Source organism: Lagopus muta, chromosome 16 (genome assembly GCF_023343835.1).
Source record: "Lagopus muta isolate bLagMut1 chromosome 16, bLagMut1 primary, whole genome shotgun sequence".
In the NCBI taxonomy this organism is placed as follows: Eukaryota; Metazoa; Chordata; class Aves; order Galliformes; family Phasianidae; genus Lagopus; species Lagopus muta.
Genome location: NC_064448.1, coordinates 2,864,877 through 2,882,219, shown reverse-complemented (window position 1 = coordinate 2,882,219; position 17,343 = coordinate 2,864,877). Strand labels below are relative to the sequence as shown.

Sequence of the window (17,343 nt, the reverse complement as noted above, 5' to 3'; positions counted from 1 at the left end):
AACCGTATGCCATCTCTCTGCAGCAGCACGCAGAGATGGTTACAGGGCTGGTCAGAAGCAGTCAGTAGGTTCAGGCAGCTGTTGCTCCTGTAACACCTGAGCAGGTAGCAGACAGCCAAGCTACTTCTCAGGTGCAGTGGCTTCTTTGGAAACTGATGCTTTCCATTCTACACCACTCCAAGTTGAGATTATTCTTACAAAGCACTGCATAAGGGTTTATGCTCTAGCTATAAATAATTTAGACTGAATTGCAGCAAACCAGACATCTGAAGTGATTTAGAAGCCTAGTTTTTTTTTTTTTTTTTTTTTTTTTTTTTTTTTTAAATAAATTCAGCTTCAAGTCAAACTAGCTCAAGTCACACAGGACAATTCACACTGGAATTCAACCTCTTATGCAGTGCATGTTAACAAAGTGTATTTCCTTTAACAGAATTTAAATAGCAAATAAGTAGTCATTTACTTCAGCTAAGCAATTTCAAGGCATTTCAATGGGGACTACATGGGATGAAAATCACTTGACAATGCAATTGTGCTGCAGAAAGTTAAAAAAAAAAAATCAGATATTTCCATGTCACTGCTGCTTTTATTTAATTTTGAAGAATATATGGAGACATTAACATCACAAGAATTTGCTTCAGCTTACACTATTTTAAGAAAAAGGAACTGACCAATTAGGTTGGAAGTGTTTTATTACTTCTTTGAATCCTTTAGCCGTGATAAAATGTCAAAAGCACCAGTCAAGACAGAAATAAATAACACGTTCTCATGTTAGAAAGTTGCAAATACAGAATATTAAATTATAGCAATATGCTGCTTCACACCAACTGATGTAGCCAGCACACTAGGGAGACAGTAGTTTTACTCACGATCATTGAAAAGATCTATTACCAGAACAGGGGGACTGCACACCCAACTAGAAGCATACTTCTTCCACTGATCTACTGTGTGAATTTCAACAAGGGCTTGAACTGGCAGCTTTGGAAGTTCAGCATCCCCTTTGTCTGGAGGTAACACAGTGGTACAAATCTCTTTGTAATAAGCCACAGCTTACACGTTTTTGTAGTCTTTTTCTTTCAGGCCTGTTCCTGCATCGAGTCTGTTTAAACCCACATCTTAGGACCTCCTCAGTACATTGTAAACACAAGTTCAGGGCAGGTGCAACATTAAAATCATAGCACATATTACGAAACTGCACTTCAGGGCATCCTTCAGAACACCTCTGCAAGTTAATGGGGAGCATTGCATCAGTCAGAAATGGAGGAAATTAAGTTACAGTTTCTTTGGGGGAAAAGTCCATACAGAAGAGCCATATTAAAAAAATTAAGGCAAGGCCTCTACAATTGCACACTACTTCAGGCCTGGATTGAAATATGAATCCTCTGTTACATAGATGTTTCTCTAATTCATCTCTTATGGCCTACAGCAAAGTTTTCCACTGCAAGAAGTTAAAAAAATAAACAGGTAATTTTCCACTGAAGGCCTCCTAGGCCACATCACTTGCATGGCATCATGGTCAGTAGGAGACCCAAAATGCATCCTTTTCTAGGCAGGCATTTGAAAAAAAAAAACTGCTATGGGAAAATGGATCTAATACATATTGCAGTAAAGCTACATATGTAAGACCACGTGTGGACAGAAGTAAAACAAACAGCTTAGAAAACAGCTAAGAGCCAAAAGCCCCCAGAGCAGGTCACACTGTGTAGAAAGCCGAAAGGGAAATCTCTATTTTTCAGGTTTAACTTCATCACTGCTTTGATGTAATGGCAGTACTTTTTTTTTTTGAAGCACATAAAAATGCATGATCTTTCTGGTAAAAAGAAAAAAAAAATGTTCTCATGATTGCTCAAGCTCAAAAAAAATTTAATTAGCTAAATGTGTTAAATTACACCAGTGATTAAATCTTGTTATTTACAGGATCATATACTATTTTGATTCCTAGTAATGATGCAATATCTAAATTAAGATCACAGGGATGGAATTAGGCTCTGCCTGTTAAAAGCTATCTTATATTCATCTCCAATTCCTCTGAGTTTTTGAGTCTGAAGAAATGAGGTCAGGCATTTTCGTGCCTTGTGCCTCAGCTGTAGTCCCATGACTCAGGAACATGGTTTAAATTTGAAGCCTTAAAAACTGTGGCAGTTCAGAAGACAACATATTCTTTCTCACTGTAACAAACCAATTACAGAACTCACTGATAAATTACAGTTCTGTAGTTATTTAAGCAACGTGTTTCCAAATACCTCTGGACAAGGAACCGAATGATTCATTTGAGAGCATCAGATTTCTTGACGTTCTCCATCTACTCTTTACCAACACCTCACCAGTCACCACACTTGAACTTTGAGGAATCCTACAGAAGCATTGCACAGACTTTGTACCACGAGGGCAAATACATTCAAAGGCAGCTTTCTTGAGTGCAGGTCCATCCATTCACATTGGGGAAAAAAGTTCACGTAAACTCCAAAAATAAGAAAATTAAGTGAGACCTAGTGTGACTTTACACCAATAAGAACAACAATGAGGACAATTACTATAACAAACAAAATTAGAATAACAAGCATCTTCCGATTCTTCTTTTGATATTGCTCTGCCTGTAGAAACAGAAAAGGAAGAGTTAATGCCTCAATTTATGCAAAGATGTAAGCATGGACTCCAGCATACTGAAGACATGTACCTCGATTTCTCTTTGCTAACTCCAGCCTGCACCAAAGACCGCAGTGAAAGAAAGCGCAGACTGAAGTCATATTTATCCACATTAAATATGAAACACTACAGAAAATAATGCATCCTCCTATTGGTTATGCAACCTTACTGAGACTTTTCTGTAGTCCTTGAGAAGGCATGATGCCTGCACAGGACCTGAGCTGCACAGAACGATTGATCTAAAGTGGAACTGAGCTACGTGGACAGTGGAAATAATAAAATGAAGGCACTGGATGTGTGGAAGTCCAAATGGAAAAAGTTGGTAAGATATTTTTAACTCATTGTTAAAAGCTTCATTTTTTAATTGGCATTTTTATTGTACCTGATTCAGCTGTGCATTTTACATTCAATTACAACTGAAAGCTTTCACTTTGTTTTGGTTCACTCCTTCTTTCTTCTTATCACCTTTTCTCATCCCTCTCCTCTTTTTCCCAGGGAATAAAAATGTAGAGAAAACTCTCCAAAAGCCAAATGAAACTGCTAACAGAAACTAAACTAAACAAAACTTGCATTTAGTTCTTTTTAAATCCATAAGCACTGAATCTTTAAAAGGAAAAAAATATTAATTCTTCTCTTTTATAGTCTCTGAATAATCATTATTTTTTTATCATTGAGATAACTAGATATGCAAACAGCCTATATTTTACCAGCTTACCTTATGTAGTTGTTTTAAACCCTCTTCAGTTTTGATACACGACTGTTCAACATTGTAGTCAATTCTATCTAGAACTGTTCCCTAAATGAAACAGAGAGAAGGATCAAGCTGAACCTAAATAAACTTTGAAAAGATTGTGGTTATGAGCAGCAGAGTAATAATGCTTACAGTAAACAGCTCATTAGAAGATCTAGTTGGACTATCTTGAAATGACCTTCTTGGCTTATTGCCTAACTGGCAGCTCTGTCACTATCTCAACTCACAGCCTTATCTCACAGCCTTTAGTAACTGCTATGACCCAGGTCAGGTACTTTTGGCTGACATATTAAACCTAAACTTTCTGGGGGAAATAATCAACAGAATCTGGAATTCGACATTTCTTCCTAGTTTAATACCCATAAATGGTTATTTTTTCTTCATTAGCTCATTTTCTTACACATTACAGGCAGAGGAAACTTTAGCCTGAACCAATTAATTTAGGAAAGTGCAAACATGATATTACAACATGAAAACATCGTATTACAACATAAGGAGCTGAACCAAGGTAACGCTACGTGCAGTCTCCCATATCTCACTGACACTGGTGCTGATGTACCTGTTCTACTATCATTGCTCCCAGGTCCCTAAATATTTCATTGAGATCAGAGATTGACTGAACAATCTGACGGATTTCTCGTTCCCGCTCTTCCACCAGCAGTGTGTTTTGCTCCACCAGTGCTAGTTGGTCATCTGTAAAACCCTGTTGAAAGAAAAGATTTAACTGCTGTTTATGTGTTCTAGAGTGAAAACGTTAGCAATAATTATAGCAATTATAAGATTTCACAACATAAGGTTCCTTTTGGAATTTCAATAGTAGAAAACTACTCAAGAAAAATCTTCCTGTACATTACAAACAGAGTTTTAGGGTCACTAAAATAACTTGGAAACGTAAGAAGCTTCTTTAAATTGAATTTGCTTAATAACTTACTCTGTCATAAAGTGTATCATCCTCCCCATCATCCATCAGTGGGACTGAGGTGTCAAAGAAGTGTTTGGATCTTTCTTCTCTACTCTTCATGCCTGTGAAAGACAAACTGTGTTGGAGCACAATGGACTCACACTGGAGTCAGTCGGATTTTCTGTCACCCTTCAAAAGCTGTAGGTAGGAGAGTATTTCCCAACAGCTTTTGGAGGAAACGTGACACGTATGAGAGAGAAAGAATGAGGTCTGAAGCAATAGCTAGAAAAGCATAAGAAAATCCCTGATAAATGACAGTGTCTAAATTGTAACTGTCACATAAGCTTACTGCTTAGAGCATAACAACTGCAACCATGCTTACAAGACAGATTAACACAGTGATTTCAAGTCATTATGTTTCATGAAGTTAAAGAGTTAAGTAAGCTAAGAGTCTTAGAGTACAGTCATGCTGTATTCTGTGTGAACAGAACCTTCTGACTCTCATTCCACCTCTACCATTTAGACCACAAGAAGAAACTGCAGTACCACATCTGAAGATCAGTTATTACATATGAAGTTGAAATTACTTTGCCAAAAAACAACTGAATATTAGACTTGAATCAGAATAATCAATTTCCAAGCTGCTTAAGGTTGCAGAACTTTATCACAGACCCCTTCTAAAGTTTCATCTGTCACAAACTACTAATCAACAGCAGGTATCATTCTGAAAAACAAGAGCTGCCCCACCAGCACAACAGAAGTAGCTGGGCAGACCACAGTATGAGAAGTGATAACATGTTAAGAGTGTAAATGGCTGAAACACACTGCTTTCATTGATAAATCTAACTGGTATTTTTGCTTTAGCAATATGAAATAGAGAGGTAGAGGCTGTGAAGCAGAAATTGCTGAATTTGATCTCCACTCTATTATACCTTTCGTGGTCCTGGGAATATCCCTTAACTTCTCTATACTTCCCTAAACAAGAAAATAAGCACGCCTTAATTAGTGCCCTCCACAACCAGTGCCCATGCATTACTGTGTCTTTGATGCTTACGTTTGAGATAGTCAGACTGTGCATGCCTGAAGGTGGTGGAGAGCTCCTGCAGGGACTGTGCTAAGGAAGACACTACATTCCTGAGAACACGTGCCTCTTGTTCTGTGCAAGTCCGTGACCTGCTCTGCAAGACCTGGACTGCTCTCTGACATCTGTGAAATAACTGAGGAAACAATTCAGTCAGTTAAAAACATACAGCAACTCACGTTTAAATGTCACGCTGAATTTACTGTTGCCCAGTGCAATGTTTAAAAGGCCACAGAAATACAGAATATAGATGAGAAACATAAATCTAACAGGATAGCACAGTAACACAGGTACTTCTGATCAAAGACATTTGCTTCCTTGAAACTGCTTGGACTGAAAGCCATAGAATGTCTTTGTGTACTTCTGTGAGGTAGCTGTAAACATGATTTAATTAAATCTCCCACCCATTCCAAGATAGGAAACAAAACAGGCAAGTAAAAATAGGGCTGCAGGGGTGGGAGTGTTAAGTCACTCACTCAGAGCTCACTGAGATGGTCAGTGCAGCACCAAGCTAAGAGCCCAGGGCTTCTGGCTCACTGACTTGGAGAAATGTTTTACCCCAAGGAAACCACTGCCTCACCATGATATCTGTTACAGATACATCAGTCTGTAGGTTCAGAATTGAAAGTACTCTGTACCTGTGTGATCTCTTGGGTTGTTATTTCTATTGCACGTTCTTCTTCACTGCTGTCATCTAGTGTTGGTCTGTTCAGATGTTTATCATGAAGACTGGCTAATTCTTTCATCTTCTGTTTCACCCTGGCAATATCATACTGAATCTGAAACAGCAAACACAACAACAGGGAAAGGAAAGTGAGTAATGTTTCTGAGAAACATTCTGAGAAGAATTCTGCTGTGCTGAGAGCTTTAGGACCCTTCCTGCAGCCTCAAGTCGAAATGCTCAGCGATAGCACTACCTGTCCTGCTGGTTCAAGTGCAGTACCAGCACTGGGCTCTCACTGATGATATCAGTTCAGTTTTCAGGAATTTCTGCTCCAAGACCATCTCCTTCATTTCATTGCAATACATACAGGAAATAAATGACATCTTGCCTGATATTTTCTCTGAACAGGAGTGGCAGAAGTTAGAAAAACCACAAACCTTCTAATACTTCTATTGTAAAACTTACGGCGTTGGCAACATAACTAACAACAGGAATACATTTCTACATGAAAACAACTCAGCGTTGGGTTTGCCATCCAACTTACTTCATCTGCTCCATCAACCCATTTGGGAGGTAAGCGCTTTGTTACACCAATTGCTGCTTCGGGATCTAAACTAATTCCTGACACCAGGGCCATACGATCATCAGCAAGCTGCAGAAGATAAAAGAAATATATTCTTAGAAAGAGATAGCAAATCAACATGACTCAAATTAGATGGCAGTTCTTGAGGAAAAGTGCTTGTGTGCCTTTTCTTCCCATAAAAAGGAACTTCAAGCATGTGTTTGCATGTGATGCAGATACAAATTACTGAAGACAGGACACTGCTGTACAGCAGCACTGTAGCAGTTGCAGAGGGTATGCTATACTTGGAGACTATTTTGGAGATAAGAATCCATTTTGTAGATTGAAGTACTAAAAGGTTATAAATGAAACTGGGAGACATTATCAATTTTCTCAGGTTGTCAGTTGAAGCCAGCTTTGTAATTCCAGAGATAAGATAACTTCATCTACTGCAGACAGAAAGAAGTGAGACTGCTTAGAACATATCTAATTACTGCACTGCCCATTCTTCCAGATTTCTTATTTTTCTCCATCAGCCCCAGAAATCTTTGTGGCTCTCCACCTCTTTTATAAACCAGTCCTTCCTCCTTCCTGAGCAATTGTTTACTGAAAGCCTGTTCTTTGTCCCCAGCATTGTCTCCTGACCAGAGTTTATATAATTAATGCAAAGCATAAAGTATTGTGAATAGCTTCACTGTATCCTGCATGGATACAAAAAGTCAAACTAGATGACATGTATATACATATAAATGTGGTACTGTAATTTCACAAAATGCCTGTCTCCTCTTGGCAGCCTTGTCAGACTGTACAGAAGTACATCTCCTCCTATATAATGAAATGGAATAAGCTAGCACTGTAAAGAAAGGAACATTTTTGCTCAGTGATGTGTGCTTGATGCAGTGTGACAAAATAAGATGTGATAAACAATACCTCATCCAGCTCCTGAAGTGATTTGTGGATCCCATCAGCCCCATCCAGTTAGAGACAGCGAAAGGTAAAAGAGAAAAAAGACACAGAGGACACACACAGGGTATGGTCAGTTGGGAAAATACTACTAGCTTGGTGTTGTTGTTTTAAATACATAATTGTTTACAACAAATAAAACAAATGGACTTTTAAAACAACACTATTCAATAACAAGTACAATATCATGATATATTTGAGACAGCCTTTTGCCTGGAACACAAGCTTTTCAGGTTAAAAACTGGTTTACAAAAATTTCTGAGTGAAAACACTGAAATATATTCAAACACGACAACGAGAGCAATTTTACTGCAGTGTTTAACATCTGTGGGTGAGTTGAAGGTTTCACTGATTGGAGAATTACAGTTCTCCAAACAAAGTTTACAAACCATACAAACTTTGTAAGACATTTATCAATAAGCACCTCAGTTACCACAAGATAAAACAGACAGCAAATGGCGAAAAGCAAAAGCAAGTGCGGCATATGCTCCCACGTGCAAACACTTCAGTTTCAGGTAGCATCAGTACACACATGTGTGCAACCATCAGTACACATGTGTGTGCAACACATCTGCAGCTCTGCAGCTCATCACTCCTTGTGCTGCTGGGGTGTGCTAGCACGTGAGAACTAAGACAAGGACAGCACACTTGTGGTCTGTCAAAGCAGCGAGCTTCGATTAATGACCTCTGCTACCCTGCACTCAGCTTCTCAAGTACAGCTGTACTGTTAGGGTAACTGTACTGTACAGTTAGCTGAGCTTAAGGAGTGGTTGACTGTCAGTGTAAGAACACAACTCCCAAGACAGGAAGCTGCTTCTGACACAGTGCCCTCATAATGAAGTATTTCTTCAGGAGAAGCTTGGAGAGCAAACGATCAGCCCAAGCACTACGAGCTACAGACTGCAAGACGGCCCTGCTGGTGTGCAGCAATCCTGCTCTGGGGACAGCGCCCAAACAAAAAAGTAATTAGCTATTAGCTATAGTGATAAGCACCTCAGAAACACGAAAGTGAAGAGCTCACATTGACATCTTCGCCCTGCTCACTGTGTTTACAGGAACTTGGAAGTGTGCACAGTTGAGCCACTGATCAACCCCACCAGCTGCTCAAGCCAGGACCAATCCCCAGCCACTTGGCTTCGGCAGCATTGGAACGAGCATCAGAAAATGCTTTGGTTCATGTTAACAAACATGAGAAATAAACATTTCATGCAAATGCTACATGTTACTGTGCTCACTGCAGTTCCACTGCTCAGCAGCCTGCATGCATGCAGCTCTTGTTTTCTATTAACATTTATAAAATTCCAATGATCAAAAATGCTATTGATACCGGCAAAATAATCGTTAACAAGAATCAAATGCAGTGTCAAATTAAACACTGCAATACACATTGTTATTGATGGTGCCTGGTCTGCAAGTAAATTCAATACACAGCTTGTATAGATACAGGTGTAACTAAATGGACAATGAATAAAGACCGCTGAATGCCAACTCATCAGCTGAAATCAATGTAGCGGAATGAAGCATTGCTTTTCCCCTGACCAAAAACGCATGAATGCAAAGCAAGTAAAGGAGATGAGACTGCTGGCAGATATTTACTGGACGCTGTTCCAAACAAATGATACATTTGAAGAAGCAGCTTAAGAGCCCAGAAAGCCGAGCTGTCCAGCAGCTTCAATGCTATAATCAAAAGTTTTAAGCATCATTCAAATTTCCCCCAGGAAACTGCTTTGGTAGATGCCTGTTTTGGGAAGTTATTCTGAAAATTCTGGTCTTCCATGTTTAAGTTTCCCATCGCAGTGCGACCAGCAAAACATACAAAAAGTCACAGAAAGGGCCACAGAGCGATGGCTTTTTGAAGGCATCACACCGGCACCTCCTGGCCACCGCACACACGGCCTCACAGCTTTCCTCGCATCGAGGGGAAAGGTGTTGGATGTGAGGAGACACTACGGACACACCGAATAACCCACAGCACTGCATTTAACGGCGCCCACACGGAGGCGAATAGAAGAGTTCCGCTCCACGGAGTAAGTTTGGTTTTTGTCACCGGGGAAGCATAAAGAAATCAGTGGGCAATGACCTCCCGCGAAGGCCAACGGCGCTTTGGGCGCAGCGCTCGCGGAGGGACCCGCAGGGATCGGCACGGAGCTCTTCTGTTCGCCCTACGCGCGGGGAAGGCGGGCGGGGGGGCGCGGAGCAGCGGGCACGGCGCGGCCGCGGGCAGCCCTCGGCGCAGCAAGGTACATAGGATGAAGGGAGGAGACTCACCGCAGCAGCCATGCTACGTGAATTCAGAGGGCTGGAGGAGCCGTAACTACTCACTTGCTCGGCCAGCAGCTGCCGGCTCTGCACCGCGTTGTTCCGCAACAACAAGAACGCGTCGGTTAGACGCCGGGTGGCCATGGCCGCCCGCCCGCCCGGGGACCCCCGCCCCGGGGCCGCTCAGCGCCAGCCCGCCGGGTGCGGGGCCCTGGCCGAGCCCGGGGCCTGCGGGCAGAGGCCCGCTCAGAGAGCGCGAGCAGAGCCCCCCGCCGCCGGCCGGCCCCCGGCCCCCTGCATCCCCCCGGATCCGTCGGCGGCCCCGGCCGCGGCCCGGCTCACTTCCGCGCGGTGCATCGCTCCGTCCTTCCGCCGCCCCGCCCGGGCCCGCAGCCGCGCACAAACGTTCCGCCCTTCCGCCGGGCCCGTGCCCGAGGGCGGGGCGGCGGAGAGCGCCGCGAGCGGCGCGGGCGGCTGCCGGAGGCCCTCGGGGTGGAGCGACCCGCGGCTCCCGGCCCTGAGCGGGCTGTGGGAGGGTAGCGGAGCTCCGCGATGGCCCTGCTGTGACCAAGGGCGGGCGTGGCGGCCGGCGCGCCCCGTGCTGGGCTCATGGCACCAAGCTGCCTGGCCCTGCCTTCTGCCCCGACGGCCGCACTGATAGAAACGCCAAGAGCCGAGAGACACTTCCCCGTTAATTTATTCTGTGCTTTTGCTTCTCGCTGCTTTCAAGTACCCTAAGCAGGCACGGTTTGGGTTCAAAATAAAATACTGTAGAATGACCATTTTGATTCCACTGCTTCTCTTCTCTCATTTTTCTCCTCTGAATCCCCACCACTGCCCAAAATTTGCTTTGCTTTCAGTTAATTTTCCATTAAAAAAGCAACTACAAAACACCCCATCTTACACAAGTCTTTCTGTCAACTCTGACCATCGAAAAATCAGCACATCCTCCCAGATGGACAGCCCATTTTCAAGGACAGCTTTGGGTTTGACTTCCTGAAGAAGCTTTTCGGCAAGGCTGACCAAAATGATTTATTTTATTTGGTTTTTTTTCCCACTGCTTTTTGCTCCTCAGTGCCATCAGCTCCACTGCTGCATGTTGGAATCATAGAATCGTTAAGGTTGGAAAAGACCTCTAAGGACATTGTGTTCAACCACCAGCACACCCTGCCGTGCCCTGACCACGTCCCTCAGTTCTGCAGTACTTGAACATCTCCAGGGATGGTGATCAACAGCTTCAATTCTCACCCAAATAAAACAAGAATTACTGTTTCCACGTATGGAAGGAGCAGAGGCTGTAATCACAGCCCCATTTTCTGAAAATGTTGCCCCATTTTATTGAGCCACTTGGGCAGAGCTGTGCAGTGACAAACAGAAAGAGGGATCTCTTTGCTGCCATGAGGCGTCTGGGGAGTTTTCTCAAGCAGACTTCTGCACAGTGGGAGAGACCCAAAACTTGGAACTTAGCAAGGAAATAAGCTGCAGCCTTATGAGGATCACCACACGCATTTCATTTTTCGTGGTCTGCTGAAATGTGTTTTCACTTTGGCTGCCTTACAGAGGCTTTAAAAATACACGTATACGCTTCATTTCTTCATGCTAATTTTTAATCTACTGTAACGATTTTTTATTCTGAGAGCAGTTTCAGTTAACGATCCTCCAGCCCTCTCTTGGCATTGCTGCTGTGGCTGTAAGTGGAGTGGAATTTCACATGCACCCAGAGATCTCTTCGTTCTGGATGCGTACAGAGAGAAAGCTGGTTGGGATCTGTCACTTGGAGGGATGGCATTGTGAACCCCATGAGAAGCCTTCTGCCCCTAATAGGCTGGAAGTCGAGGCACAGTGGTCATTTACATCTTTTAGTTGTTTTCTGACAGTTTTCTAAGCTTTGAATGTTGGGCAGGCTGTGAATTGAAGCAAAGGATATAAAAAGCATTTGGGACTGATACACAGTGGGATAAAACTCTGTAAGGAAGCAGTCCAGAGCTAACTCAGTGAATAACCACTTCAAAGTGTTACATTAGGAAAAAGCAAAGGGACTGGAAGGAATGGAAAAAAAGGATTAATCAAAGAAAACTACATCTTAGAAGCTAGGAAGTGTAGGCATAAAGGGAAATCTGCCAGAAGCAAAGCTGAGTTAAACCTCGCAAAGGAAATTAAAACAAATAGCAAAATGTTCTTCAAGCATACAGAGCAGGAATTGAAGTAGGGAAGAAACAGAGGTGATGACAGAGGGAGAGGCAGGACACAGATGAATGCATAATATATAGTGGAAATGTACACAGAGGAAATGAATGCATGGAGATAGGAATTATCTCATGCAAGTGGAACAAAACATAAAGATCATAATGGGACGATAATTTCTGACCCAGACACCTAACAGGACTCGCCTGTCAAGAATGTATCTGGCTACGTAACAGCATCACTGCAGGGGCAGCAGAACACAATGTGAGAGCAGGAAAAATTGTTCCAGAATTTAAATAGGGGAAAAATGATTCAAGCCTGATCCCACTAACGTACAGGACTTTGGGATAAAGTTAGCAGGAAAGAATAATACAAGATATGATGACAGATAGGAAAGAGTTGATCTATGACATGCATTTACTGAAGGTGGGTAGTGTCAGACCAACCTGATTGGCTCTGTAATTAGTTTTCTAGACAGAGAAAAGCTGGTAGGTCTGACCTCTCTGGTGATGAATAAATGTAGACCAGAAATTGGAAGATATTTAACCTTCAGAGGGCTGAGGTCACTTTACATCTTTCCTGCATTCAAGGCAAGGGCAAACCACTGCATTATAAAGTTGCACTCAAACCATTCATAAAATTGATCATATTTTCTCTCCCTAAGACAGCACCTATCCCTAAATATATCTTTCTGAGCATAAAGTACTAATATTTCAGCTGATGCTTTGTAGTGCTAGAATTCACTGCCATATATTTACTGCTGCCCAGAGTGCTGCCTCTTTCTTTGACCTCTGAACTGCTTTTTTAACGCCTGTTCTGTTCTGCAGTTCTTAATGAGCAATGAGATAGCAATGCTGCATGCATGCACACATTCCTGCACCCACTGCCTCCCACATCCAGGGCCTAATCCAAAATGGTGGGAACTTTCTGTTTGCTACCGTAGCATTTGGATCACGCTTCCAAAGGGAGGCAGAAATAGTCCAGATTTCAAAGTTCTATTTTGGAGCGGATAGCTGAACATTTCTTTTTAATGGGAAGATAATCAGAGCCATATTTCAAAAGCCAGCTTTTGAACTATGATTACAAACTCCTTTCTCTCCATCCAGTTCCCGGCAGAAGGATCTCTGTATTCCCCCTCTTCAGCTACTGAGGCTAAATCAAGGGCAAACAGGCCCTGTGCTTCATTGGTCAGATGAAGGTCAACCCCCACGACATTTTATCTTGTGTAATTGAGTAGATACATGGAGGAGGTGAAACACTGCAGTCCTTGGAAGCCCCAACAATAGGCTTGTGCCAAAGGTAGGATTAATGGACCATTAAATGTATTTTGCCATGGCAAATCCCACCGTCCTTGTACAGCTGGGACACTTGGCTGCCAGAAAATTTCTACAGGAAAGTTTCTATATTACAAATTGGCAAAGCAGCTGGGTTAGCTCTGTCATCGCTAGAGATGCTTTTTCTGCACGGGAATTGAGGAACTCCTGGCAAAATGGACAACGTTATTGCCTTTATCCTGCAGCAGAATATTTGCAGGTTTCAAAGCTGTCAAACTCGCAGTTTCTGGAGTGTCACAGCAACAAGATTTGTTTTGCCGGTGAGTTGGGAGCCCCTGAGTTTTGGCACAGGATGTGATTCTGACGGCCTCTCTGTAGGTGGTGCTACAAGGCAGTGAGATGAAAGGTGTTTTTAAATTTCGGTGCCTTGGTTTCTTACCAGCTCCTGCCAGTTGAACTTTCCTAAAGAAAATCAGACGTAATTTCCCATAATTTCTCTATTTTGCTGTCCTATAATCTAAATGCACCCTGTAGAAATGCAACAGAGGAGAGCTGCTATTTTCTCTGCATTCAGGCTGTTCACATTATGTACTCCTCCTGGAAATGTACAGTTGAACAAACTGTCTTTTCACCTTGATCTAACTTGACTTGAAAATTTAACAATAGAATGAAGGATATAAGGAAATGGAGAAGGTCTGAAAAAGAGAACTTGGGGGCCATTCAGAGACATTAAGGAATGAATATTTAATTATGAGGGGAAGGAAATTTATGTCTCTAAATGAGCTCTGACCTTTGCCATGCACTGAAATGTTTCCTCAAGTTCAAGTTCCTCAAACTGAGTTTCCTCATCTGCACATGCAAAAACGGTAGAAAGGATTCTGCAAAGGTACCAGAACTGAACCCCTGCTGCTGAAAGTAATTGGTCCAGGTGGGGTCAGGACTTATTTCAATCTGGGCAGTCAGTGAAGACTGCTGTGTCTGTTTGGAGGGATGGGAGGAAATTTGTATTCAAAATTCAGCAGCAAAAATTACTGCTTGCAGGCAGTAATATCCCATATGTAATAATAGAGGGAACCTTGTTCAAAGGCAGGTGTGAGCGTTACAGCCTACGAGCTGCCACCCCAGTCTTGTGACAGGCCAATAACACTGTGGTACTTATATAATGGAGCAACTCTGTCATCTAATATTGTGCAAAATTCCTTTCTTTTGTTGGGCACTGTACTAAATGTTCTGTGTCACTACATTGTCAGGTCAGCTCTGTAGCAAAGATAAAGGATTGCTCTTTATAGGCATCTGTATTCTTGATAATCCTAATCATCTCTCCAGGAGTCACATGAAGATAACGTCTTAAACTGATGTATCTAATAACAAAATTTACCACTGGGCTCTTTCTTGTAAAATATATATCCACACATTTTCGATCAAGGTGGTGCTCCTAGATGTCCTGGGAGAATGGTTTAGCTGAGCAAAAGTTTTGGGGTTGGATATACAGCAGTTATACAGCAGTTATATGGTGAGATGTCCATCTGCAGACACAGCAGCATGGAGGTAAGAAGTTTGTGTCCCCTAGCTGTTTGCTATTGACCACAGCAATTTGGGTGTACATACGCTCTGCCAGTGCTCCCCATGGGCATTAGTGCAAGTCAGTGGCTTTACCTGCTGCTGTAGCAGCTTGCCTTGAGAAGCAGAGGTGCTTAAGTGCTGAAGGTGGTTTGCTTGAGCCGTACTGCAACTCCAGCTTTGAGATTCTAGCAGTGCCATGTCCGTAGTAAGAGAAGAGGGAAATAATACATTTCCATGTTGTGGCAGAAGCCCATTGTGCTTCAAAATAAATTACTTGTGCACACACAAATAAGGTACACTCAAAATAAGTAGCAAGGGAAGTATTACTATTCATATTTTAGAGGTGAGGAACCAAGCCATAAAGAGATACAGTGAGCAGGTCCCCTACAGACATGCTATAATGTAAGAACTGGCAACAAAACTCAGGATTTATCACTACTACCATTTTACAGATGGAAACACCAACTCAGAGGGCAGTGCTGGCTTGAACAAAGCTTCACAGATTATTTATAGGAAACCCAGGGCCTGAATCTGGAGCTACTGTGTCCTGGTCAGCAGTTTTCCCAAGGGAATCACTGATAAGGAGCTAAGTGTCAATGAGCAGCAGAATTTCAGAAAAAGGGAGACTGTTCCAGAAAAGAACATCTGTGTTTGTGTTAGAAAAAGCAGCTTAGACTCCAGCATTGCCAGCAACTCACACCTATGTTCTTGTTATCCTAATTAGTGGCAATGTTCCACTTCCACAAGTTTTATCTCTTTAAGTTGGGTGATTCTTTTTCCCAACTAATAAAATTAGAGAAGGCAATTCAGAAAGATATATTACAGTAGATCATGATCTGACTTTCATTCCAGCAATAACAACAGTTATCAACGAAAGATCTTCTTCATAAACGTAGGAAACAAGTCAGGCTAATAAAGACATGAATAGGTTTTGCACATTAAAATATAAAAATAATCGGAAAATAATCTAGTCAGAAAGCCTGTATAATGAGTATTATCTTGCACAGAAGTATTCTGATTCTGCTTGTGATGGGTAGCATTTAATCGTAAATCATTCTGAAACAAGAGGGGAAGGAATGACCCTACTAATTTCAATGCCATCTGGGAGCAGCAGAGGGTACATAAGAGCAGTTTCCTACTTAGCCAGTCTTCACTTGTTTTTTTTTGGCCTGCATCTTCCTGTAGAATCAGGAGCTGTAAATACCTTTGGCGAGCAAATGGATATCCTCTAACGAAGGAATCATAGATTTCCACGCTGGTTTCTGACCTCGGATTGCTGCCTGCAGCTGACGTATTATGCCAAGATACTGCCTTACATGGTGTTTATTGCTATTCTCAGAGGTACTTAAAACTGGGAAATGCTAGAATCTGAGATAAGTACCAAGATGATGTAAGAGTGCAAGGAAGGAAACTAGACCAAGCAAAAGAAGAAAAAAACGAGGTTTATTTGACCAAGTGGAGCAAGGTCAGGGGGGAGGTCAGAACTGCAGCTGAGAATGGCTATGGGGAGATGATGAAATCCCCTTTCTGCCCTAAATAGCATTGTAGTAAAAAAGAAGGGCAAGCCATACATCTGAAATCAAAACAAATGGGTTGCAAGTAACAGCAGAACTGCAGCTCCATGACAAAATGGTTCAATTTGTTTCTCTTTTCTTCCTCACATAAAAGAATTTGTGTGTCTGTGTTTCTAGAAATGCATTTACCTCCAAATCTGTCCATTTCCACTCCATGAGTTGAGGCCTCATGGGTAAGCATGTTGTGCTGTTTTGAGTCTATAAATGAAGAAACTGAGGCAAGGCAGTGTGATGCTCCTTTGAAACTAAGTTTTTCTCCAGGCCATCCTTGCCTGATCCCTCTGAAGACACGGATGTCTGACTTTGGATAACTCACTCAGCCCAGACAGCTCCTTTATCTCTCAGTGATATCCTTCCCAGCAATTCCCAGTGACTGGTTTTAGGCCAGGAGCCTTCAGCTGCTGCTTGTGGGCTCCAGCTGGTCTGCAGAGGCAGTGAGCACTGTCTGTGCCCTGAGCTCCTCGCTCATCCCCATTGCTGGGAGAGGATCATCCAGCCACTGTGAATGGTGACAGCAGTGGTCAGTTTGGCTGGGGGCTATTCTGATCTCCCTCCTTGGTGCTGCCACGTGCTGGCTGGGTTGGGAGGTTTTGTGATCTGCAGGCTGCATGGCCTGGCTCTGTCCACTGCTATCCTGATTACATCTCTGGAAAGACAGTCCAGTGCCTCTTAGCTGTGTTTTACAGAGGTGGCCACATCTTCTCTAGCCTCAGGAACATCTGTTGTTGTGTACTAGAGTCTGTGGAGAAAAGACAGACCCATATCTGAATTGTTCTATCTAAGAGGGCTGGATGCAGCCTGTGCCAGTCCAGCCGATGGTTATCCTGACACAGCCACCTCCTTTTCCTAACGTGGGGGTGTCCACTCCATCGCCTTGCTCCATCCCCCCATCCCCCTTCCATCCCCCTTCATGCATCCCTATTG

General features: G+C 42.7%; 1 protein-coding gene across 3 annotated transcripts; it reads right to left on the bottom strand.

Moving 5' to 3' along the window:
• Positions 1-1,549: 1,549 nt before the first annotated feature.
• STX16 (syntaxin 16) lies at positions 1,550-10,072 on the bottom strand. 3 transcript variants are annotated; one of them, XM_048963100.1, is made up of 9 exons: positions 9,834-10,072; positions 7,533-7,544; positions 6,585-6,692; positions 6,015-6,155; positions 5,350-5,512; positions 4,326-4,417; positions 3,954-4,097; positions 3,359-3,439; positions 1,550-2,591 (listed from the first exon to the last, which is right to left on the bottom strand). In XM_048963100.1, the coding sequence occupies exons 1-9, from the start codon at positions 9,966-9,968 to the stop codon at positions 2,487-2,489; spliced, it is 981 nt and encodes a 326-aa protein (XP_048819057.1). In that variant the 5' UTR covers positions 9,969-10,072; the 3' UTR covers positions 1,550-2,486. The 3 variants fall into 3 exon arrangements, with proteins under 3 accessions (XP_048819057.1, XP_048819058.1, XP_048819059.1); XM_048963101.1 differs by lacking the exon at positions 7,533-7,544; XM_048963102.1 differs by lacking the exon at positions 7,533-7,544 and having other exon boundaries at positions 9,888-10,070.
• Between the last annotated feature and the right edge of the window lie 7,271 nt (positions 10,073-17,343).

What these genes read in the sequence shown, in the direction of transcription:
- STX16 (XM_048963100.1), bottom strand. Translation starts at nt 9,968, where the DNA reads ATGGCCACCCGGCGTCTAACCGACGCGTTCTTGTTGTTGCGGAACAAC. An exon ending in CAACCCAAGAGATCACACAG is followed by an intron (nt 5,513 to 6,014) that starts GTACAGAGTACT and finishes TTGTTTCCTCAG; the next exon opens with TTATTTCACAGATGTCAGAG. An exon ending in GTTTAAAACAACTACATAAG is followed by an intron (nt 2,592 to 3,358) that starts GTAAGCTGGTAA and finishes CTGTTTCTACAG; the next exon opens with GCAGAGCAATATCAAAAGAA.